This window comes from Microcaecilia unicolor, chromosome 7 (assembly GCF_901765095.1).
Source record: "Microcaecilia unicolor chromosome 7, aMicUni1.1, whole genome shotgun sequence".
Classification (NCBI taxonomy): domain Eukaryota; kingdom Metazoa; phylum Chordata; class Amphibia; order Gymnophiona; family Siphonopidae; genus Microcaecilia; species Microcaecilia unicolor.
The window spans coordinates 142,775,403-142,799,878 of NC_044037.1; the positions used below are offsets into that span (position 1 = coordinate 142,775,403).

The 24,476-nt window shown below is 44.6% G+C and overlaps 1 protein-coding gene across 1 annotated transcript in view; it reads left to right on the plus strand.

Annotated features, from left to right (window-relative positions):
• LOC115474937 (pericentrin-like) overlaps window positions 1–24,476 on the plus strand; it is an 899,709-nt gene that overhangs the window by 513,710 nt on the left and 361,523 nt on the right. The window contains exon 10 of the mRNA XM_030210648.1: window positions 23,906–24,044. Within this exon, the coding sequence (XP_030066508.1) occupies window positions 23,906–24,044 (139 nt within the window). The remainder of the gene's footprint in view (window positions 1–23,905; window positions 24,045–24,476) is intronic.

Sequence of the window (24,476 nt, forward strand, 5' to 3'; positions counted from 1 at the left end):
TTTGAAGAGAGAGGATACTTGCAGGTTTGAACAGAAGAAAATAATGGAGTAGGTCCGTGTTTTCAGTCTTCCGTCTCACTCTCCAGGCGGTCACGACCACATGGCTTGGGGAGATGCGTCTCGGTGAATCGCGAACGGCTTGAGTCCTCCGGTTGTGTGATCAGGCTATTGGGCATGTCGTCTCTGCACTGGTCACCGCTCGCTAGCTGTCCGATCTCAGTGATCCATCGGGAGCAAGGTGGGCCAGCGGACCGGCCACATGGGGTTCTGTGTGCTGCTCGTTCCTCCGCATCCCCGTCCAGTCTCCAACGCTCCTCCAGATCGAGTCGTGGTCGTCCGTCGATCTTATGCCACCGTGGAGTTCAGGCCTTTGCAAAGCGGCGTTGGTTTCCCTAGCAGAGAAGAACCCACCGCTCAATTACTGCAATCCGCCTCGTATCGCTTTGCGGTCCGGCCTGGGTCGGCAACAGCGCTCCGTCCGGGCGTCTGCCCCGTAACTGGGTGGCCGTCCGAAGCTGGCAAAGCACGGCTGCGGCTCACCTATGTCAGTTCCCATCTTCCAGACGTTCTTGGAGTCACGGTCGGACCTTCTGCTCTCCCCCGGTGACTCACCACGTCCCGCTCTGCGGTCCAGCGGTCCGGCCCGAGTGGTCGCGTGGTCAGGCCGAGTCACCGATGTCGCCCTGTTCAGGTGTTTGCTCTATCGCTGGGTGGTCGTCCGATCCGGTAAGGCAATTCCACGGTTTACCCCTGTTATTGCCCGGCCTCTGGACTCTGCGGTCACGCCTCCGAGGTTCGGTTCCTCCCAGGAGCGTTTTTACTCGGGAGCTCCTCACCTGAGCTCCTGTCCGTCGGCCATTTTACCTTTATTTATATTTATATTTTTTTGTGTACATATTTTTATTTTACTGTCAATTATTTTATGTACATTTTGACATTTTATGTTCATTTAAGTTTTTATATATGTTTCGTAGACTCCTGAGGCAGGTGCGTAAGTGCCGAAACATGGCAGCTGTGTCAAGTCACTTGATGTTCCTTTAATAAAGACTTATTGCTGCACATGCGTCTCCCTTGGTTTCTTGAAAGAGCCAGCCCACCCTATTCTTTTTCCTGCTGTATTGTTTTAACGTAGGGACTTAGTGTTCCTCCACTTTTTGTGGTATTATTTTCTTCTTTCAACTTTTAGATAATTATGTACTTGATAAAAATATCTTGCATCATAGCACTGAGACTGTAATTACATCTATTTTTGCCCAGGCTAAGGCACTTTTGAGTCAGGGTCTGAAAGCTGTGGTAGTGCAGTTTGATCTATTCTGTGCATTTGATCTGGTTGATCACGACTTAGTGAGATTGGAATTTGTGATAGAGTGTTGCACTGATTCAAAGGTTTTTTTTGACAACATTTTATTTTTATTTATTTATTTACATCAATTTATATACCGTATCTTATTGCTACTGCAAGACAGAACGGTTTACAATTTATAAAAAAAAAAAAAAAAGCAGTACCATAAGTACAAATTGGACAAACATTAGAACTCCAATCATTACAGGAAAGCACAGCAAACCCAACAAACTAGCTACATAAGATGAAAACAATATAACTCATGATTAATACACAGGAGAACACTGCAGATACAAAATTAAATACATAATATAATCTACACAGACAGATAATACAGTTTTGACTTAGTATATATTACAGATGCCCATTTATAACCTTTCTTCCATTATTCTAAATTCTGATCTACATACTCGATAAAGTAGAAGGTTTTCAAAAGTTTCCGAAAATGAAAGTAAGATTTCTCAAGTCTGATCTCTTTTGGAAGGCCATTCCAAAGAGAGGGAGACAGATAGAAAAAAGCCGAATTCCGTGTAGATTCCCATCTAGCCCTAGCAAGAGGAGGAATCACTAACCTGTTATCTGTCAGGGATCTAAGGGTTCGTGTGGCAGTGTAAGGAATAGTTAGATTTGACAGATAGTCAGGATTTAGTGTATAAAAGGCCTTATGGGTCAAGACTAAGGCTTTAAACTTAACTCTTGCTTCAACTGGAAGCCAATGCAGTTGATGTAGCAAAGGTGTTACTCTGTCATCCCTCCGGGCCCTACAAATCATACGTGCTGCAGTATTCTGTATTCTTTGTAATCGCTTCAAGCTAGCTTGGGTGATCCCTGAATATATGATATTACAGTAGTCTAAGCGTGAGGTAATATAAGCAGATGTCAACGTTTTAAGGGAATCCTTACTAATTGAATTCCTAACTGACCGAAGTCTCCTAAGATGGAAAAAAGATTTTCTCACTACATCAGATATTTGTTCCTCGAAAGTCAGAGCAGAATCAATTATAACCCCAAGGTATCTAAAAGATTTAACATGGAGGTATAGGGTTCAGAAAGATGGTATATTTCAGCATGCTGGAGCTCTCGATGTGGGGTTCCACTAGGGTCTCCCTGTCACCATCACTGTTAAACTTCCTTCTCCGCCCATTGGGATTATTGTTGGAAAAATTTAATGTTCCTTTCTATATCTATGCAGATGACATTACATAGTAAATGACGGCAGATAAAGATCTGTACGGTCCATCCAGTCTGCCAAACAAGATAAACTCATTTTATATGGTATGTGATTGTGATACTTTATATGTATACCCGAGTTTGATTTGTCCTTGCCTTTCTCATGGCACAGACCGTAGAAGTCTGCCCAGTGCTGTTCTTTTACTAAGTTCTGAAGCTAACATCGAAGCCCCTTAAAATTTACACTCCAGCCCATCCCTATCTATTCAGTCACGATCAGGGCGTAGACCGTAGAAGTCTGCCCAGCTCCCGTTTTGTTTCCAATTACCAGCGTCGCCACCCAATCTCCGCTAAGATTCCACGGAACCATTCCTTCTAAACAGGACTCCTTTGTGTTTATCCCATGCATGTTTGAATTCCATTACCGTTTTCATCTCCACCACCTCCCGCAGGAGGGCGTTCCACATATCCAAACATCCTGTGCAGAAGGAATGGATCCTCAGAAGCTTAGCCGAAATTGGGTGGCGGAGCCGGTGGGGGGAGGAAGGGTTGGTGGTTGGGGAACCTTTCACACCATCAACCACACTCATATATCCAAACATACCATAAATTATATACTTGACATGTTATGTGTTATACACACTAACACAATGATCTTGTATATATTAGTAACTTGCTGTGCAGCCACTAAGGGCAGAACCAGCTTGCTTCGATTGGAGACAGTTCAACTTTCAAAGCCTCAAAATGGCCTAAGTAATAGATACAAAGTCCTGCGTTGTAACAAAATATCAGCGCCGCAGGGCAGAACCTGCTTGCTTCAATTGGAGACAGTTCAACTTTCAGTTTGTCAAAAAGAGCCTCGAAATGGCCTCAGTAATAGATACAAAGTTCTGCATTGTAACAAAATTTCAGCGCCACATCACTTGCTCTTGACATTATACTGGGCTCCACATATGGCAACAGTGCCTGGCTTAAAGAAAGCTACCTGAGGAAACCCATTTACATAACCTAATCGATTATGTTAAGTTCCACTAGTTTGACAAACTGAAAGTTGAACTGTCTCCAATTGAAGCAAGCTGGTTCTGCCCTGCGGTGCTGATATTTTGTTACAACGCAGGACTTTGTATTTATTACTGAGCTGAGGCCATTTTGAGGCTTTGAAAGTTGAACTGTCTCCAGCTGAAGCAAGCTGGTTCTGATCTTAGTGGCTGCACAGCAAGTTGCTAATATATATAAGATCATTGTGTTAGTGTGTATAACACATAACATGTCAAGTATGTTTAGATATATGAGTGTGGTTGATGGTGTGAAAGGCTGACAAGTTAGAGTTCCTTTGGAAACATATTAATATATGAATGATATATGTGCATCTATTTTCTCCAAGAACAAGCAGGCTGCTTGTTCTCACTGATGGGGTGATGTCCACGGCACCCCCTCCAACCGAAATCTTCACTAGCAAAGATGTTTGCTAGCCCTCGTGCGCCGATGCGCACCGCACATGCGTGGTCGTCTTCCCGCCCGAACCGGCTCGTGTTCGTCAGTCTTCTTTTGTCCGCGCTCGGGACGGTCGTGTTTTTGCTGCCATTTCGTGCCCCTCAGAGGACCCTCGCGCGTCTTTCGTGTTTTCACACACAAAAAAAAAAGAGACCTTTTTCCCGTATTTCTAGCTTTTTCCCAGCGTAAGTTTTCTTTTGCTTTCGGCAGCAGCCTTGTTGGCCGCCTGTACGGGGTTTTTTCCCCCTTTTTTATCTGGGTGCTCGTGTCATCGCGAATTTTGATTTTGCCGGCGCGATTTTTCCGCCCATGACTTCGAAGCCTTCCAGCGGCTTCAAGAAGTGCACCCAGTGCGCCCAGGTAATCTCACTCACTGATAGGCACGCCTCGTGTCTTCAGTGTCTGGGGGCTGGGCACCGCCCGCAGGCCTGTAGTCTTTGTGCTCTTTTGCAAAAGAGGACTCGGGTAGCGAGATTGGCCCAGTGGAACGTTCTGTTCTCCGGTGCTTCGACGGCATCGGCATCGAGAGATTCGTCGGGTGCATCGGCATCGGCAGCACCGAAGTCTTCGGAGACAGCATCGGCATCGACTGCATCGAGGCGTCCTCCTCCTGCATCGTCAATACCGAAGCTTCGGAAGAGTGCGTAGGCGTCGGTGGTAACGCCCATTTTTAAAAAAGGCTCCAGGGGAGATCCGGGAAATTATAGACTGGTGAGTCTGACGTCGGTGCCAGGGAAAATGGTAGAGGCTATTATTAAAAACAAAATTACAGAGCACATCCGAGGACATGGATTACTGAGACCGAGTCAGCACGGCTTTTGTGTGGGGAAATCTTGCCTGACCAATTTACTTCAATTCTTTGAAGGAGTGAACAAACATGTGGACAAAGGGGAGCCGGTTGATATTGTGCATCTGGATTTTCAAAAGCTGTTTGACAAGGTACCTCATGAAAGGCTACAGAGGAAATTGGAGGGTCATGGGATAGGAGGAAATGTCCTATTATGGATTAAAAACTGGTTGAAGGATAGGAAACAGAGAGTGGGGTTAAATGGGCAGTATTCACAATGGAGAAGGGTAGTTAGTGGGGTTCCTCAGGGGTCTGTGCTAGGACCGCTGCTTTTTAATATATTTATAAATGATTTAGAGATGGGAGTAACCAGCGAGGTAATTAAATTTGCTGATGACACAAAGTTATTCAAAGTCGTTAACTCGCGACAGGATTGTGAAAAATTACAAGAGGACCTTACGAGACTGGGAGACTGGGCGGCTAAATGGCAGATGACGTTTAATGTGAGCAAGTGCAAGGTGATGCATGTGGGAAAAAAGAACCCGAATTATAACTACGTCATGCAAGGTTCCACGTTAGGAGTTACGGACCAAGAAAGGGATCTGGGTGTCGTCGATAACACGCTGAAACCTTCTGCTCAGTGTGCTGCTGCGGCTAGGAAAGCGAATAGAATGTTGGGTATTATTAGGAAAGGTATGGAAAACAGGTGTGAGGATGTTATAATGCCGTTGTATCGCTCCATGGTGCGACCGCACCTTGAGTATTGTGTTCAATTCTGGTCGCCGCATCTCAAGAAAGATATAGTAGAATTGGAAAAGGTGCAGCGAAGGGCGACTAAAATGATAGCGGGGATGGGACGACTTCCCTATGAAGAAAGACTAAGGAGGCTAGGGCTATTCAGCTTGGAGAAGAGACGGCTGAGGGGAGACATGATAGAGGTATATAAAATAATGAGTGGAGTGGAACAGATGGATGTGAAGCGTCTGTTCATGCTTTCCAAAAATACTAGGACTAGGGGGCATGCGATGAAACTACAGTGTAGTAAATTTAAAACAAATCGGAGAAAATTTTTCTTCACCCAACGTGTAATTAAACTCTGGAATTCATTGCCGGAGAATGTGGTGAAGGCAGTTAGCTTAGCAGAGTTTAAAAAGGGGTTGGACAGTTTCCTAAAGGACAAGTCCATAAACCGCTACTAAACGGACTTGGAAAAATCCAAAATTCCAGGAATAACATGTATAGAATGTTTGTACATTTGGGAAGCTTGCCAGGTGCCCTTGGCCTGGATTGGCCGCTGTCGTGGACAAGATGCTGGGCTCGATGGACCCTTGGTCTTTTCCCAGTATGGCATTACTTATGTACTTATGTATCGGGACCCCCTCTGGTGCTGATGTCGTCGGACGGTGGTGCTTCGTCTGGAGTGCAGGTGAGGGCTGTCCATTCCCCTGCTGGTGGCGGTGAGCCTTTGGGTAGGTCTCCTCCTGCCCTGAGGGCTCCTGCGGTACAGCCCCCCCGGCATCGACCATCTTCGGCCCCGGCCCCGAGGAAGCGACGTCTGGATTCAACGTCCTCCTCATCGGTACCGGGGAGTTCCGGTGACATGCTTCGCTCGAAGAACTCGAAGAAGCATCGTTACCGGTCACCTTCCCAACTGGGTACCGGGAGCTCTGGGTCGCCGAGGGAGTCGGCACCCAGCAGGCATCGGCACCGGGAGGACCGCTCACCCTCCATCCAGGAGGTGTCGGTGCGCTCTACCTCGGACAGCCTGGTACCGCCTCCATGCCCGGAACAGATTCTGACCTCGACACCTGCACCGGCTTCCCAGTCTTTCTCTACAGCCGCTCTGTACGGGATTCTCCGGGCCGTTCTTCCTGGCATTCTGGAAGACCTGTTGCGCCCTTCTCCTCCGGTACCGGGGGTGCTTGCGCCACCGGTGCCGTCGAGTGAGGCGACAGCTGGTCCTTTGCCCGGGGTGAGGTCCCCGGTACTGGTGCCGCTTGCGGTACCGGTTTTGGCTGCCTCCCTCGGGGGAGGGAGCTTCGCCGCTGCCGGCCAGGGAGTCCACCTCTCGACGCTCCCACCGTGGCCGTGGTTCCACGGAGTCGAGATGGACACGGCTTCAGACACAGGTCCGTGAACTTGTGTCTGATACCGATGATGAGGCCTCGTGGGAGGCAGAGGAGGACATCAGATATTTCTCTGACGAGGAGTCTGATGGCCTTCCTTCTGACCCCACTCCTTCCCCTGAAAGGCAGCTTTCTCCTCCCGAGAGTCTGTCTTTCTCAGCCTTTGTCCGGGAGATGTCTACGGCCATCCCCTTCCCGGTGGTTGTGGAGGATGAGCCAAGGGCTGAAATGTTTGAGCTCTTGGACTATCCTTCTCCACCTAAGGAAGCGTCCACAGTACCCATGCATCATGTCCTGAAAAAGACATTGCTGGCGAACTGGACCAAGCCTCTAACTAATCCCCACATTCCCAAAAAGATAGAATCCCAATATCGGATCCATGGGGACCCAGAGCTGATGCGCACTCAGTTGCCTCACGACTCTGGTGTGGTGGATGTGGCCCTGAAGAAGACTAAGAGTTCTAGGGAGCATGTTTCTGTGCCCCCGGGCAAAGACTCTAGAACCTTAGACTCCTTTGGGAGGAAGGCCTACCATTCTTCCATGCTCGTGGCCAAGATTCAATCTTACCAGCTCTACACGAGCATCCATATGCGGAATAATGTGCGGAAGCTGGCGGACTTGGTTGACCAGCTCCCTTCTGAGCAAGCCAAGCCGTTTCAGGAGGTGGTCAGGCAGCTGAAGGCTTGTAGGAAATTCCTGGCCAGAGGGGTATTTGATACCTTTGATGTTGCGTCCAGGGCCGCTGCTCAAGGTGTGGTGATGCGCAGACTCTCATGGCTGCGTGCCTCCGACCTGGAGAATAGGATCCAGCAGCGGATTGCGGACTCCCCTTGCTGTGCGGACAACATTTTTGGAGAGAAAGTCGAGCAGGTGGTAGAACAGCTCCACCAGCGGGATAACGCTTTCGACAAATTCTCCCGCCGGCAGCCTTCAGCATCTACCTCTTCAGGTAGACGTTTTTATGGGGGAAGGAGGGCTGTTCCCTACTCTTCTGGTAAGCGTAGGTACAATCCTCCCTCTCGACAGCCTGTGGCCCAGGCTAAGCCCCACCGCGCTCGCTCTCGTCAAGTGGAGGAGGTTTGTCATTTGGTGTGAGAGCAAGGCCATAGAACCTCGTTCTTGTCCTGCACAGAACCTGCTTGAATACCTTCTGCACTTATCAGAGTCTGGTCTCAAGACCAACTCAGTAAGGAATCACCTTAGTGCGATTAGTGCTTACCATTATCGTGTAGAGGGTAAAGCCATCTCTGGAGAGCCTTTAGTCGTTCAATTCATGAGAGGCTTGCTTTTGTCAAGGCCCCCTGTCAAACCTCCTGCAGTGTCATGGGATCTCAACGTCGTCCTCACCTAGCTGATGAAGCCTCCTTTTGAGCCACTGAATTCTTGCCATCTGAAGTACTTGACCTGGAAGGTCATTTTCTTGGTGGCAGTTACTTCAGCTCGTAGAGTCAGTGAGCTGCAGGCCCTGGTAGCTCATGCTTCTTATAGAAAATTTCATCATAACAGAGTAGTACTTCGCACTCACCCTAAGTTCCTGCCAAAGGTGGTGTCGGAGTTCCATCTTAACCAGTCAGTTGTCTTGCCAACATTCTTTCCCAGACTGCATACCCGCCCTGCTGAACGTCAGTTGCACACATTGGACTGCAAGCGAGCGTTGGCCTTCTATCTGGAGCAGACACAGCCCCACAGACAGTCCGCCCAATTGTTTATTTCTTTCGACACCAATAGGAAGGGGGTCGCTGTCGGGAAACGCACCATCTCCAATTGGCTAGCAGAATGTATTTCCTTTACTTACGCCCAGGCTGGGCTGGCTCTTGAGGGTCATGTCACGGCTCATAGTGTTAGAGCCATGGCAGCGTCAGTGGCCCACTTGAAGTCAGCCACTATTGAAGAGATTTGCAAGGCTGCGACGTGGTCATCGGTCCACACATTCACATCACATTACTGCCTCAAGCAGGATACCCGACGCGACAGTCGGTTTGGGCAGTCAGTGCTGCAGAATGTGTTTGGTGTTTGAATCCAACTCCACCCTCCAGGACCCGATTTATTCTGTTCAGGCTGCACTCTCAGTTAGTTGTTCTTCGTAGGTCAATTTCTGTTATGCCCTCGCTGTTGCGAGGTTCAATTGACCTGGGTTCTTGTTTTGAGTGAGCCTGAGAGCTAGGGATACCCCAGTCATGAGAACAAGCAGCCTGCTTGTCCTCTGAGAAAGCGAATGATACATACCTGTAGCAGGTGTTCTCCGAGGACAGCAGGCTGATTGTTCTCACCTACCCTCCTTCCTCCTCTTTGGAGTTGTGCTTTACTCATTCCTTTGCTTGTCATTCAACTGAGCGGGAACGGTCGCGCACAGGTGAGAAGATGGCCGCACATGCGCGGTAGGCATGCCCTGCGTGCGGGACCGCCCGCGAAGTTTTCTTCCAGTTGCTGGGGGCTGCCGTGGACGTCAACCCAGTCGTGAGAACAATCAGCCTGCTGTCTTCGGAGAACACCTACTACAGGTATGTATCATTCGCTATATTGGGTGAAGGAGGATCCCCCGGCATACTGGCACTGGAGGAATCAAGTGCACTTGCTGGTGACATGGGAAGCCAGAGAGGCTAGGGGATCCCTCAGGAGAAGGAAGGACTTTTTGGCGATCTGGAGTCCCTATCTGCCAGTCTTAGCTCTAGGGGAAGAAGCCTGATTGTCAATACCTTGTAATCTGGGAGATGGATACCTATTAGGGGAGGGGGCGTGGGGAAGAGGGTGGGAATTTGGGGGGGAGTAAAGGTTGAAGATGGATGGGTGGACGATTGTTGAAGGCTATTGAGTAAAGCTTAAATGTGAACTTCTGCATGATTATAATACCTGTAATAGGAGGGTTTGCTCAGCTATCCTGTAAAATGCTGCATGTAAATGTCTCTACACCTCACACCCCGAGAGGGCCAGCAGCTCTGATCCTGTGAGCCGTGGATGGGGGAGAATTGCATTAGAAGAAGAGGGGAGGGAGAGGGAAGTAATCGGGCTACTCACTGGTGAAGGGTCTGGCAATGATAGCGAGAGGCGGGGGAGGGGTATGGAGCTCTGGGAAGTACAATGGTTTTAAAATTATGATTGGCTGCTGATTATGGGTATGTAGTCTTAAGCAGCAGGGTTGGTTGGAACTGGTTTAAGCAAGAGGTGTAACGTAGGAATTTCAATAGAATTGTTAAATACAAAAAGTTGTAACATAACATCAGTACTACAGTGGGTAGGGGAGGGGGAAAGTAATTGTCAAAAGTTTGATGACTGCCTGTACTGTTATATCTTTTTTTTCTGTATGTCTTGACTTTGGAACTTCTGTTTATTCGCTGGTGGATTTGTTACCATTGACTTGTCATCAATAAAAATTGTTGAATCATAAAAATATAAGTAGAACAGTTGTTTTGGAGTACTTTTGTATTGACTATAAGTAATATAGTACTCTAATGTAAAATAATTTCCCATATTTGAAACAGAGATTAAATTTTAACTGCCAGACCCTCAACCATTCTTCTAACGTTCGGAGATCTCTTCTCATCATTTTTACGCCCTCCAGGGTATCCACTCTATTGGTTATTTTCGTGTCATCCGCAAAAAGGCACACCTTTCCTTCCCCCCCTTCAGCAATATCTCCCACAAATATATTAAACAGAATCGGCCCCAGCACCGACCCCTGAGGAACTCCACTTCTCACCTTCCTTTCCTCCGAGCGGATTCCATTTACCACCACCCTCTGCCACCTGTCGGTCAACCAGTTTCTTATCCAGTTTACCACTTTCGGTCCTAAGTTCAACCCTTTCAGCTTATTCACGAGTCTTCTGTGGGGGACTGTATCAAAGGCTTTGCTGAAGTCCAAGTAGATTACATCTAGCGCACGTCCCTCATCCAGTTCTTTGGTCACCCAGTCAAAAAAGTCAATAAGATTTGTTTGGCAGGATTTTCCTTTGGTAAAGCCATGTTGCCTCGGGTCCTGTAACCCATCGGTTTCTAGGAAGTTAACTATTCTTTCTTTCAGCAGCAACTCCATTATTTTTCCTACCACCGACATGAGACTTACCGGTCTGTAGTTTCCCACTTCTTCCCTGTCTCCACTTCCGCTCGTCTCAAATCTCACGGAACCTCTCCCGTCTCTAAAGATCTAGTAAATAAATCTTTAAGAGGTCCCACCAGGACCTGTCTGAGCTTCTTCAGTATCCTGGGATGTATCCCATCCGGCCCCATAGCTTTGTTCACCTTCAGATTCTTCAGCTATTTATAAACTTTCTTCCGTAAACTGCGCAGTATCCACTCCATTCCCAGATGTTCCCTCGGCACCAACTGCGGTCCTTCTCCAGGATTTTCCTCCGTGAACACCGAAGAGAAATAATTGTTTAGCACATTCACTTTATCTTCATCACTCACCACATAGCCATTCTCATTATCTTTCAATCTCGCAATTCCATTCCTATCTCTTCTCCTTTTTCCAATATATCTGAAAAAAGACATTACAATGTTATTTCCAGTTGTGGAGGATTGGGCCACTACGTTAGCTTTAATATCTTCTTGTGTAACTACAACTGAGAGCTGAATCTCACATAACTGATTAAAATTAAATAGTGATAAAACAACATTTTTATGGTTAGGTCCTACAGATACACCTGAGTTTTCGCAACCATTTACCCATAGTTACTAATACTTTTTCCTTTGTATCTGCTTAGAATTTTGGACGTGGAGGTAAATAGTTTGTTGACATTCTCCAAAAACGTAACATCGGAAGTTAAAAAATCCTTTTTGATGCTGAGGAAGTTACAAGTAATTCGTAAATATTTTGAACCAAGTGCTTTCAGATTGTTGGTTCAAGCATTGTTGTTGTCTAGGCTGGACTACTGTAATGTTGTGTATATGTGTTGCACTAAAACTTTGATTAAAAGATTACAGTTCAGAATACAGCTGCTCAGTTAATATTTTCATCAAGTATATATGATTCAGCTTCATTCTTACTGCAGAAACTCCATTGGCTCCCTAGATATTCAAGATCTAAATTTGAGTTATGTTTGTTGACATTTAAGATTTCATACAGTGAGACCCCTTCCTATCTTTTAGATTGGACTGTTTTACTACACATGAAAGCTGGATCTAAATCCTGCAACTTAATGTTATTGGCTTTTCCCTCTATTAGACGGACTACTAAACGTTGACTTATCTCTCTCCTATCAAATTTCCTTGGTATGGAATATATTATCGTTACAGCTTCAGATCTTGACTAATTATTACACTTTTAGGAAGGCAACAGTTTTATTTATAGAATTAATTTGAAATGAATAGTTATTTCATTAATATGCATCGAATTGTGATATGATTTGTATTAGCCTTTTGTATTTTTTATTTTATTATAATCCACAGCGAACCATTTGTGGTATTTGCGGAATATAAGCAGTGGATAACGTAACATAACTTGGAAAATAAACCTTGCAGAGCCAAAGTTAGGTAACTTAGTAAGTGTTAATAAAATGATTCATAAATAATGAAAATGGTGTTGGTGGCAACTTTTGACCATGTGTATCATGAAATATAGGAATATAAAATGCCTTTTTGATCCTCCACAGCTATCCTTTTCTAAGTGATAAATGTTTGCTGTCTCCTGAGAAAACTTTAGTTCTGCCTTAGGCAATGGGACACACTTTAGATTGCCTTCAATAAAATAATGACTAATGCCTTTACTAATGACATCTGGCAAAATAGTGGAAACTATTATAAAAAATAAAATTACAGAACACATAGGCAAATGTGGTTTAATGGGACAGAGTCAGCATGGGTTCTCCGAGGGAAGTCTTCCCTCACCAATTTGCTTTATTTCTTTGAAGGCGTGAATAAACATGTGGATAAAGGTGAGCTGGTTGATGTAATATATCTAGATTTTCAGAAAGCTTTTGATAAAGTTCCTCATGAGAGACTCCTGAGAAAATTAGAGAGTAATGGGATAGGAGGCAAGGTTGTGGTGTGAATTGAGAATTGGTTATTGGACAGAAAACAGAGGGTAGGGTTAAATGGTAATTTTTCTCATTGGAGGAGGGTGAACAGTGAAGTGCCGCAGTGATCTGTACTGGGACCGGTGCTATTTAAGGTATTTATAAATGACATGGAAATCGGAATGAGTGAAATGATTAAATTTGCAGGTGACACAAAACTATTCAAGGTTGTTAAAACACATGTGGACTGTGACATCTAAATGGCAGATGAAATTTAATGTGGAGAAATGCAAGTTTTATTATTATTTTATTTATCATTTTACTTAATTACATTTACATTTATCACATAAATGAAAGGAAAAACAGAAATTAATATAAAGGAAAAAGAAAACATTTTCTCTCATCAATATATATTATATAATTGTCCACAATTGGGAGATCCAAGATCAGGAAAACAATCTCAAAGAAAATAAGAAAAACTCAAAATGGTTAATCTTACAATTCACATTTTCTGAGGGAGGAAGGTTAATCAGTAATTGCAGCCGGTACAGTGGTAACTAAAGGAAGTTGCTGCAGAGGGTTCTTCATCTGTTCTTTCAACTCCACAAACTCTTGTAATTTCTTAGATTCAACAAATAAGTAATAAGGAAATAAAACACTTACAAGGGAATCGCACTAGGAAGGTCCCACCTAGGGCAATGATTCCTGGCTTAAAAGCCAAGAATTCACGCCTCCTAGTCTGCGATTCCCTTGATATGTCAGGAAATATATTCATCTTTCAACCCAAAAAACTATCAGCCATGTGTCGGAAATACAATTCCAAAACATTGTTCCTATCTAAATCAAAGGCGAAAGTCACTAATAATATAACTCTATCTGTAATTTCTGAATTTTCCAAAATGTCAGTTAAGTTCACATCTCTTTTCTCTGATAAAGAAAATTTTAAGGGAAATATAAATCACTTTACACCAGAGGATGGCTATCAGAAGATATTTGCAAAATATCAGAGAAATATTTCTTCAACAGTTCAGTAGCTGATATATAGGATATTATAGGAAAATGTATCATTCTCAAGTTATTTTTCCTTAATTGGTTCTCCAGAAATTCCAATTTTTACAAGAAACATGGCTGTCCTTCATTACCAAATTAACTGATTTTCGTAGAGAAACCATTTCCGTAGTTAAAGTCTCTATTTTTATATCTTGGACTTCCAGGAGATCGCGAGATGTGCTGAGGAGAGCGGCAGCAGGAAGCTCTCCTCTTAGGCCCCGTCCTTCCCCCCACTCCACCAGCGACTGAAATCCTGACCAGAGCGAAATAAAAGCGAAGCGAGAACCGGAGGGAGTGTATGGACAACTTTGTAACACGCGGGGAACAAACAATGCCGGCGAAAACAGCGCGGAAAGAAACAGAAAAGCCCCGCGCGGCGGAGTCAAAGATGGCCGCCAGCCCCCCACCAGAGACTCCCGAGATAAAGTTTACGGCGCCGCAGCTACAACAACTAACCGAGGCGGTGCAGCAGGCACTAGCCCCGCAGTTCCAACAATTATCAAGTCATCTCACGGCAGTGGAGACAAAGCTAGAGGATACCACGCGACGCACCGGAGAACTAGAGCAGCGCGTATCGGCTGCGGAGGACGAGGGGACCGGTGCAACAGCTGAAATAAAAGAACTACGCGAATTGGTGAAAAAACAGGCCCTGCAGATTGATGACCTCGAAAACAGGTCACGAAGAGATAACTTACGGATCCTTGGCATCCCAGAGTCCATCTCAGAACACCTTCTGCCCAGCATCTTAGAGAAATGGCTGCAGGAGGAATTTGCTTTATCAGATGGAGCGGGGCCCTTGTGCTTAGAGCGGGCGCATCGCGTGGGCAGAAAGTCAGACAGCACACAGAGGCCCCGAGTAGTCATGATTAAGGTGCACAATTTCATCCATAAAGTAGAAATTCTCAGAGGGGCACGGCTCAAGAGAGACAAATTGACTTTTGAAAACTCTCCGGTTAAAATCTTTCAGGATTTCTCGATGTCATTGCAGGAGAAGAGGCGAAAATATGGACCAATATGCAAAACACTGGCTGAAGCAAACAAGAAATTTATGCTGGTATATCCAGCCACATTGCGGGTTCAACACCAGGACAAATGGCACTCATTCAAAACCGCAAAAGAGGCACAAGATTGGCTGACAGATTACCAAAGCCTAAAGCCATGATGACAAAGCCTGATAGAATACAGATGGACATAAGCAGATCAATATGCAAGCCCTGGTGTTGGAGTCTTGATAAAGAATCTACAAGGCCGGATAATTCCCCGGGACGGTGAGAGTGGATGGGGGGGGGGGGGGGGCTACACATCATTGATCCTTTCTCTCCCTTTCCGGTAGTAGTATTGGGAAGGGGTTGGAAAAGGGGATGGAGATTAGGGAAGGGGATGGGTTAAGGGATAGAGGGGGGTGGGAAGGGAGGGATGGGAGGCAAGGGGGGAAGGGAGGAAGGCAGGAACAAGATTTGTTAGGTAATAATAGAACACGACAGTTGGAGGAGGGAGAATACACTGTAGACCCTATGAGAGTCCCTATAAACATTTGCTTGAGCGTCATGGGTGAGGCTGGGCACCTGTGGCACCCGGTATTTCCAGAACCGCGTAGATCAATAAAAATAGAACAGAGCAATAGTTAAAGCTACACGTTTTGCCACATGGAACGTGGGTGGGATAGCAACTCCTATCAAACGGGCAAAAATATTATCAGCCCTTCAGAGGCACAAAGCAGATATATGCTGCCTGCAAGAGACAAAACTAACAACACTGGAACATAGCAAACTAAAAAGACGATGGGTGGGAGAAGTTCACGCAGCATCCTCCGGGGACAGGAAAAGTGGCGTAGCAATACTAATCAGAAAGGGACTGGCTGCCAAATCCGAATTAATAGAGGCTGACAAGCAGGGTCGATATGTGATAATACGGTTATGGCTACAGCAGAGAGAGTATTTGGTTTTAGGCTTATACGGCCCAAATACATATGATGCTAAGTTCTACACGAATCTAATCCAGCTATGCCTCCCATATACAACTGCACAGCTGATAGTACTAGGCGATTTTAACCTAGTGGCAGACCCCGCTAGGGACTGCTCAAATCCTAGAGGAGCACATAGAGGAGGGCCAAGAGCGCATGCTTTGTCAGCCTTTCAACGCACACTATACCTAGTGGATGCCTGGCGTAGCTTACACCCGGAAGAGCGTGATTACACACACCTATCTAGGGCCCACGGGACACTCTCAAGAATAGACTACATATTAGTGGCCCAAACTCTATTTCCCTGGGTGGTTCATGTGGAAATAGGCCCGGAAGAGGTATCAGATCATTCCATGGTGTGGATTGATATAGAGGCCCCAAAATTCTATCAACAACAAAGGGGTTGGCGATTTCCAGCATATTTGAGCCGAGACAGAGAATTCAAAGAATTCATACAAAAGAAATGGGAAGATTACGCTCTCTATAATAAAGAATACAATGATAAACCTGGGATCTTCTGGGAGGCCGCAAAGGTGGTATTGCGGGGCGAAATAATCGCATTTGACCACGCGAGAAGGAAGAAACACTCCATAGCGATCTTGAGGCTAGAACATAGTCTAAAGAAAGCCAAGTCACAGCTTATCAAACACCCGTCCACTAAAGCAAAAGAGCAGGTACAAGCCATACAAATAACCTTAAATACCTTACTTCACGAGCGCAGTAGTAGAGCATTAGCTTGGCAAAAATTCAAACTGAATAGGTATGGCAACAGGACAGGGGCAATGTTGGCGAGGCTGGTAACGGCTTGGGGACCCCGTAGACCCATAATTACACTTAAAGATGACAAAGGAATGGTACACAACAAAAGTGAAAAAATAGCAGAAATCCTGACCAATTACTTCGCCTCCCTTTACACAGCCTCCCAGGATCCAGAAGATGAGGCTATTCAAAAATTTTTGGATAGGGCAGATATACCAAAACTAACTAAGGAAGAGATAGAGGCTTTGGCAGCTCCACTAGATATCAAAGAGATACAGACAGTAATTAAATCCCTACCGACAGGGTCTGCCCCGGGACCGGACGGGTATTCAGGGGAATTTTATAAAATGCTGCCTAGCTCATCCTACCTTCCACTATGCGAGTATCTAGACCAGGCTGTCGATGAGGGGAGGTTCCCAATACACGCAAATTCAGCCCTGATCACACTGATATTGAAACCGGGACGCCCAGAGGACCAAGCGGGGTCCTATAGACCTATATCCCTTTTAAATTTAGATCAAAAGATTTTGGCGAAGGTCTTAGCTAACCGATTGGCTGAGATTTTACCAAGGCTAGTGGGGGAGGAACAAGTAGGATTCGTTAGGTCCAGGCAGGCAGCAAAAAATGTACGCCGACTCCTGTTGGCAATGGCTACAGGCCAATTGACAGAGACCCCAACAAACCTTTACTCAATCGATGCAGAAAAGGCATTCGACCAGGTGGGGTGGAAATACCTCCTTACAGTACTTCAATATATGGGGTTTAATGGCTGGTTTTACAAGGCAGTGCAGACACTTTATACAGAGCCCAAGGCCTCCATACTGGTGAATGGTATCAAAGCACAACCATTCAAGATTCTAAGGGGGACAAGACAGGGCTGCCCACTATCCCCATCGCTATTTATACTATCACTGGAGCCACTACTGAGAACATTAAAGAATATGGATGGAGTACCAGGAGTGCAGGTAGGGGGGAAGGTAGTCAAATCATTCGCCTTTGCAGACGACTTAATGGTAATCACAACACACCCATATAGCGCCTTGTCCAGGATGCTGGAGACAATGCAGAACTTTGGTCGCCTCTCTGGCTTTACCTTAAATGCACAAAAGTCCTTGGCTTTGGAGGTACACCCTGCGCAAAATAAGCCAGATGCCTCAACATTTGCTCTGACCTGGGCCGGAAACAAGATCAAATACTTAGGCACGTATATAACCCAAGATATATCAAAACTGTACCAAGAGAATATTACACCGTTGCTGGCTATCACGAGTTTGAAGCTTAGCCAGTGGGAAACACTACCTCTGTCACTTATGGGCCGCATCTCACTATACAATATGATGATAGTGCCGAAGTGGCTGTATATTTTCCAGACCTTACCGCTATACCTGCGCAGAGAAGATGAAAAAGCACTGAACAAGAGGATACAGCGGTTCCTCTGGAGAGGAAAGAAACCACTTATAGCGATTTCAACTTTGCAGATTCCACGCGAATTTGGAGGACTCGGGTTATTGAGTATCCGCCATCTCTCGGTGGCTAGCGGCATGAGACATATCTCAGACTGGTATAGGACCTCCTCCGAGTTTTCAGACACAGAGATAGAAACCTCGCTAATGAATGGAGTGCATTTTAGTAGCCTACTACATGGAAAAGGTGGGGAACACTTAGATGTTTTACAACGGTCGCATATACTTCCCACCGCAAAAGCGGTGTGGAAATGGACTTGCAGATACCACCATTTTTCAAGCAACATCACTCCCTTCCTGTCCATATGTGGAAATCCGCAATTCCCTCCGGGAGAACTACACCGTGCATTTCAGAGTTGGCAAAGCAAAGGCTTGGTATATATCTTACAAGTCCTAACAGAGGAGGGTCGGGTGAAATCCTTTAAAGATCTTCAAAGCCAGTATGCCCTACCAAATGGAGACTATTTCCACTACATACAACTCAATCATTACATAAACAGCCTGCCTAGAGAACACCTCACAGAGGATGTGCAAGAAGAACTTTCATCGGCATATTCACTGCAGGCACAAAACAAAGTGCCAATGAAAATGCATCATAGGCATATAAGAGACATGATTATGGAAATAGACTATCAATCGCTGGCCAAGGCGTGGAGTTTAGATCTATCAATTGAGATAACACCACAAATACTCAAGGATTACATATATTCGATTCAGAGATCTTCAAAATTGATAACCTATAGCGAAATGGAATACAAGTTTGCGTTACGAACACATATCCCACCGAGAAGAGCATTCCATATGGGGGTCTCCCCTGACGGGGCATGCCCCAAATGCGCAGCTCCTGGAGCAATCTTGGGCCATATGTTTTGGTCCTGCCCACCAATTCAACAATTTTGGAAAACACTACAGCAAGCCATAACATCAATGTGGGGGGCGACATGGCGGAGGGAAGCTAAACTGTTGTTTGGACAAGTTACAGCGATTAGACCACATCCAACAGGATTTAAGAGTTTCACTCACAGAGCCATAGTAGTGGCGAAGAAAGTTATTCTCCGAGAATGGATTACAAATAAAGCACCAACGTTACAACAGTGGCGTGGCTACATGATGGACTTTATGAAATTTGAACGACGAATGGCAGACCTTCAACAGGACTCTAATTTTACAGAGAAAGATTTCCTCAGAATTTGGCATCCGTTCTGGCAGACAATACCTAAGGGGGGCAGAACTCGAATTCTCAACCTCTAATGACTGATAACAAGAGACTAAGACAAAAGTTAATCTAAGCATCCTCCCGGGGTGGGGTAGATAGAGGGTTGGGGGGGGGAGGGGGGAGGGGTTAGAATAGGGGAGGAAATAGAAAGAGTTTGATTTAACTAAAAGTTATTCAGTTTAATAAGTTGGTGATGATAAGATGAGACAAGTTGACAATTTCCTAGAAAACTTGCTGTTAGCACAAGTATAGGAGATCAGTAGTAGAATAAGTAATGTGTGAGTGTATACATGGGCACAAAGTAACAATACATAAGTAACATGTAAATCACCTATGAATATATGTAAAGGAATGATAACTAATAAACAAATTTTGAAATAAATATCTTGGACTTCCACTTTGTTAGATAAGTATTAATATAAATTCTTTAACTCACATGTTTATTCCTGAAAATTTTTAAACATCTGAAGAAGAGAGTTATTCACACTCTGCAGCACTTCCCATAGTACGTCCATTATGACATTATTGGCTTCACCAGATCCAATTTCTCCACAGAAACCGCTCCAGATATCTTCGGGGGGAAGAGCTCACTCTCCAATCCCCCAGTTGGTTTATTATCCGGAGTCGATGCTGCACCAGGACCTCCTCGGGTCGTGTGAAAATCCTAACCCACTTCGGGCGTTTCCACTGTCGACCTCCATAGCGAAGCGTTACTGTTTCTGGGTCTTGGAGAGGTCATGCCAGCAGGGGGACTCAGAGTCACTCCCTCTCCACTGAGATTCGGCAATAAAGCCTTGCTGTTCCCCGAAGCAGGAACCAATATCCACAACGTTATGACCCCGAATCTCTCCAAAGTAGGGTGAGAAGTGGTGGGAACCCCAGCCGTGTTCGAGGAGGACAACACCACGGCTTTGCCTTTTCTCTTCCCCATTCTCTGGGGAGCGCGCCTACTTCTTCAGGTATTCTGGTGTAAAACGGGAACTCAACTAACGTACGTCCTCCCTCAATGCCATCTTGGATCCTCCAGTTTGGGACACTCTTTGTCTGGTTTTTCCTCAGAGGCCTGTCTGATATGGGTAACCCTTTAGCATAGCCCTCTGAGTCATTGAAACACGGAAGCCCCTCCACCCCTGCAAGGTGCTGTCCCTTCAGAGGGGCGACAAATGCAAGTTGATGCACATTGGAAAAAATAATCCGAATCATAGTTACGTGATGTTAGGGTCCACCATGGGGCTCAGCACTCATATGTGGAAATCTTCTGCTCGGTGTGCAGCAGCAGCCAAAAAAGCTAACAGGATGCTAGGAATTATTAGGAAAGGAATGGTGACTAAGACCAAAAATACTATAATGCCTCTGTATCGCTCCTTGGTGCATCCGCACCTTGAGTATTGGATTCAGTTCTGGTCGCCGTATCTCAAAAACGATATAGTGGAATTAGAAAAGGTTCAAAGAAGAGCGACCAAAATGATAAAGGAGATGAAACTCCTCTGGAAGGGCTAAAGATGTTAGGGCTCTTCAGCTTGGAAAAGAGATGGATGAGGGGAGATATGATTGAGGTCTACAAAATTCTGAGTGGTGTAGAATGAGTGGAAGTAAATAGATTTTTTTACTCGTTCCAAAAATACAAAGACTAGGGCACACTCGAGGAAATTGCATGGAAAAACGTTTAAAACAAATAGGAGGAAATATTTTTTCACTCAACGAATAGTTAAGCTCTGGAACTCTTTGCCAGAGGATGTGGTAACAATGGTTAGTGTATCTGGGTTTAAAAAAGGTTTGAACAAATTCTTGGAGGAAAAGTCCATAGTCTGCTATTGAGACAGACATAGGAAGCAACTTCTTGCCCTGGGATTTGTAGTATGGAGTGTTGCCACGATTTGGGCTTCTCCTAGGTATTTGTGACCTGGCTTGGTCACTGTTTGGAAAACAGGACATTGGGCTAGATTGACCATTGGTCTGACACAGTATGGCTACTCTTATGTTCTTATGTTCTAATTAGTTTTTGATCTGGTGGTAGTTTTCTTATACTGTTATGAAAATCTCCTTATTGGACTTCTCCACCCTGTAAATTGTGAACTTTACAGAGATCAGATATGTTATCTTTTATGGTTGTATTATTACTTAACTTTTGTTGTTGTTGTTGTTGTTGCTGTTGCTGTTGCTGCTGCTCTTATACGAGCAAAAATATTTGTTTTATCTTTTTAAGGATATTATAAATAATTTTTTTTTAAACGCTAAGGCCAGTAATCCTTGTCATGTCCTTTGACAGAATTTCCCTTGTGGTGAGCAGTGAGTTCAGTTACACTTCTGCTGAAAACTGGTTGGCACTCTCAATTGGATCAAGGGTTTTCTAACCACAAGAACATATCAAGTGAAATCAAAAACAAACATATTGTCACCATGGAAACCAGGCTGCAGAGTACCGCAAGGATCACCACTATCACTGATCCTTTTCAACCTCATGATGACTCCACTAGCCAAGACCTTATCCACCTAAGGCCTCAACCCATTTATCTATGCTGATGACGTTACATTATACACTCCCTACAAACATGATCTGGCAGAAATCACCAACGAAACCAAGCTCAGCCTAAACATCATGAACTCATGGGCAAATGCATTCCAATTAAAACTCAATACAGAAAAAACACACTGTCTCATCATCTCATCCCAATACAATACATACAAACCTACAAACATTAACACCCCAGGATACACCCTCCCTATCTCAGACAGCCTGAAAATTCTCAGAGTAACAATTGACCATAGCCTATCACTAGAGAACCAAGCGAAATCCACCATAAAGAAAATGTTTTTCTCAATGTGGAAACTCAAACGCCTGAAACCATTCTTCCCGAGGGAAATATTTCGTAACCTGGTACAGTCAATGGTACTAAGCCACACAGACTACTGCAATGGAATCTATGCGGGATGCAAGGATCAAATCATAAAGAAACTTCAGACCGCCCAAAACACAGCAGCCAGGCTTATATTTGGAAAAACGCTTTTGACAGCGCCAAACCACTCTGAGAAAAACTGCATTTGTTACCAATCAAAGAACGCATCACTTTCAAAATCTGCACGATTGTTCATAAAATTATTTGCGGCGAGGCACCAGGATACATGACAGACCTCATCAATCTACCAACCAGAAACACCACAAAATCTACACGATCATACCTAAACCTCCACTACCCAAGCAGCAAAGGACTCAAATACAAATCCACCTATGCATCCAGCTTTTCCTACTTAAGCGCGCAACTATGGAACGCACTGCCAAAAGCAGTAAAAACTACGCTCGACCACCTAAATTTCCGGAAAGCACTAAAGACAGACCTGTTCAGAAGAGCATACCCCAACGACCCAACATAAAATACCTGAACACTTGTGACACAATATAACCAAAGACCGTAACGGACATTACCTGACTCTTCCTCTCCTCTCCCTCTCTAAGTTCCCCCCAATTACCTCCCATACATGTACCTCATTCTACCACAATATCACTTTGTATTCATTCATACCATGTATTTGTTCAGACCGGAATCATCTAACGCCGTTAACGGTAAAATGTAAGCCCCATTGAGCCTGAAAAAATGTGGGAAATGTGGGATGCAAATGTAACAAATAATAATAATAAAATGTTTATTTCAATCCCATGAGAGTTGCAGTGCAGTCCGTGCTATGAAGCATCATAATGTTGATGTATAAATGAGTCTCATCCCTCTTACTATAAAATATCTATGCATAAATCACAGATTGTTGTGAGAAATGAACTTTGTAAACTGAAGTTTCAACATACTAGTTTATATAATTACAAAACTTACAGATGAATACTAAAAAAGTTACAGATGGCACAAAACACAGCAGCCAGGCTGATTTTCAGATGCCCCCCACCACCACCACTTCAAAACTTCCAGTCTACTACTGCTGCAAGCGTTACATCCATCAAAGCACGGATAATGTTCAAACTATGCACAATAATATACCAAATCCTATTTGGCACATGTGCGTCTGATCACGCTACCACTGAAAAACTTCAGTCTAAAGGCATGAAACTATCTAATGCTCCTTCTCTCAGATTGTCAGAAACTAGTTTATGACCGTTTACTCAGCAGGATTCTCATATATTAGTACCAAATGGTGGAACTCCGTTCCAAACAACGTAAGATGCATGATGAACTATCTAGAATTTCACAAACATCTAAAGGCCTTCCTCTTCAAGAAATTCTTCCCCAAGAACAGTTCTGCATAGTTGAAACTAAGAATCGCCAGCTTCACACACCCGGAACACATGACACCCTGACATAGCATAAACAACAACAAAAATGTTAGTACTTAAAATTTTGTTAGCCACATTGAACCAATTCATTTTGGATAATTGTGGACTATAAATGTTGTTATAAATAGATAAGCAGTATGCATTTTGCGATGGCAGTTAAAAATTAATATGTAAATTTTATATTAGAAACAGTTATTACTAAAACAAGATCCTTGCATAATGTTTTCTGTCTCTTGTGTAAGAGAATACATTTCCCATTAATATAAGTAACCTATTAGTAAATAGTTTCATTTCCTGTTTTGCAGTTACACATTAGAGCACAAGGAACAGGATCTACTAGCAGCAGTCCAAAGCCTGCAGAGAGAACATGAAAAAACAAAGGAGAGGATTGAGCAGGAACAACATCAAAGCCATCAAGAGGATCAGAAAGAAAATACAGTGGAGGTAACTTATTGTTGAGGGAAGGCAGTTAAACACATGTACCAGCTCACGTTACATTTAGAGCCTGATTTTAGAAAGAATGTAGGAAAGGGAACTAAGAGGCTTATTTTCGAAAGAGAAAAACGCCCAAATTCCGACCTAAATCGGGAGATGGACGTCTTTCTCTTGTGGGTGCCCAAATCGGTATAATCGAAAGCCGATTTTGGGCGTTTCCAACTGCACTCCGTCGCGGGAACGCATAAAGTTGACGGGGGCGTGTCGGAGGCGTGGTGAAGGCGGGACTGAGGCGTGGTTATCGGCTGAGCAGAGATGTGCGTGCTCGGCCGATAATGGAAAAAAGAAAGGCGTTTTCAGAGAGAATTTAGGTCACTTTTGTTGGACCCTTTTTTTTCACGAACAGGTCCCAAAAAAGTGCCCTAAATGACCAGATGACCA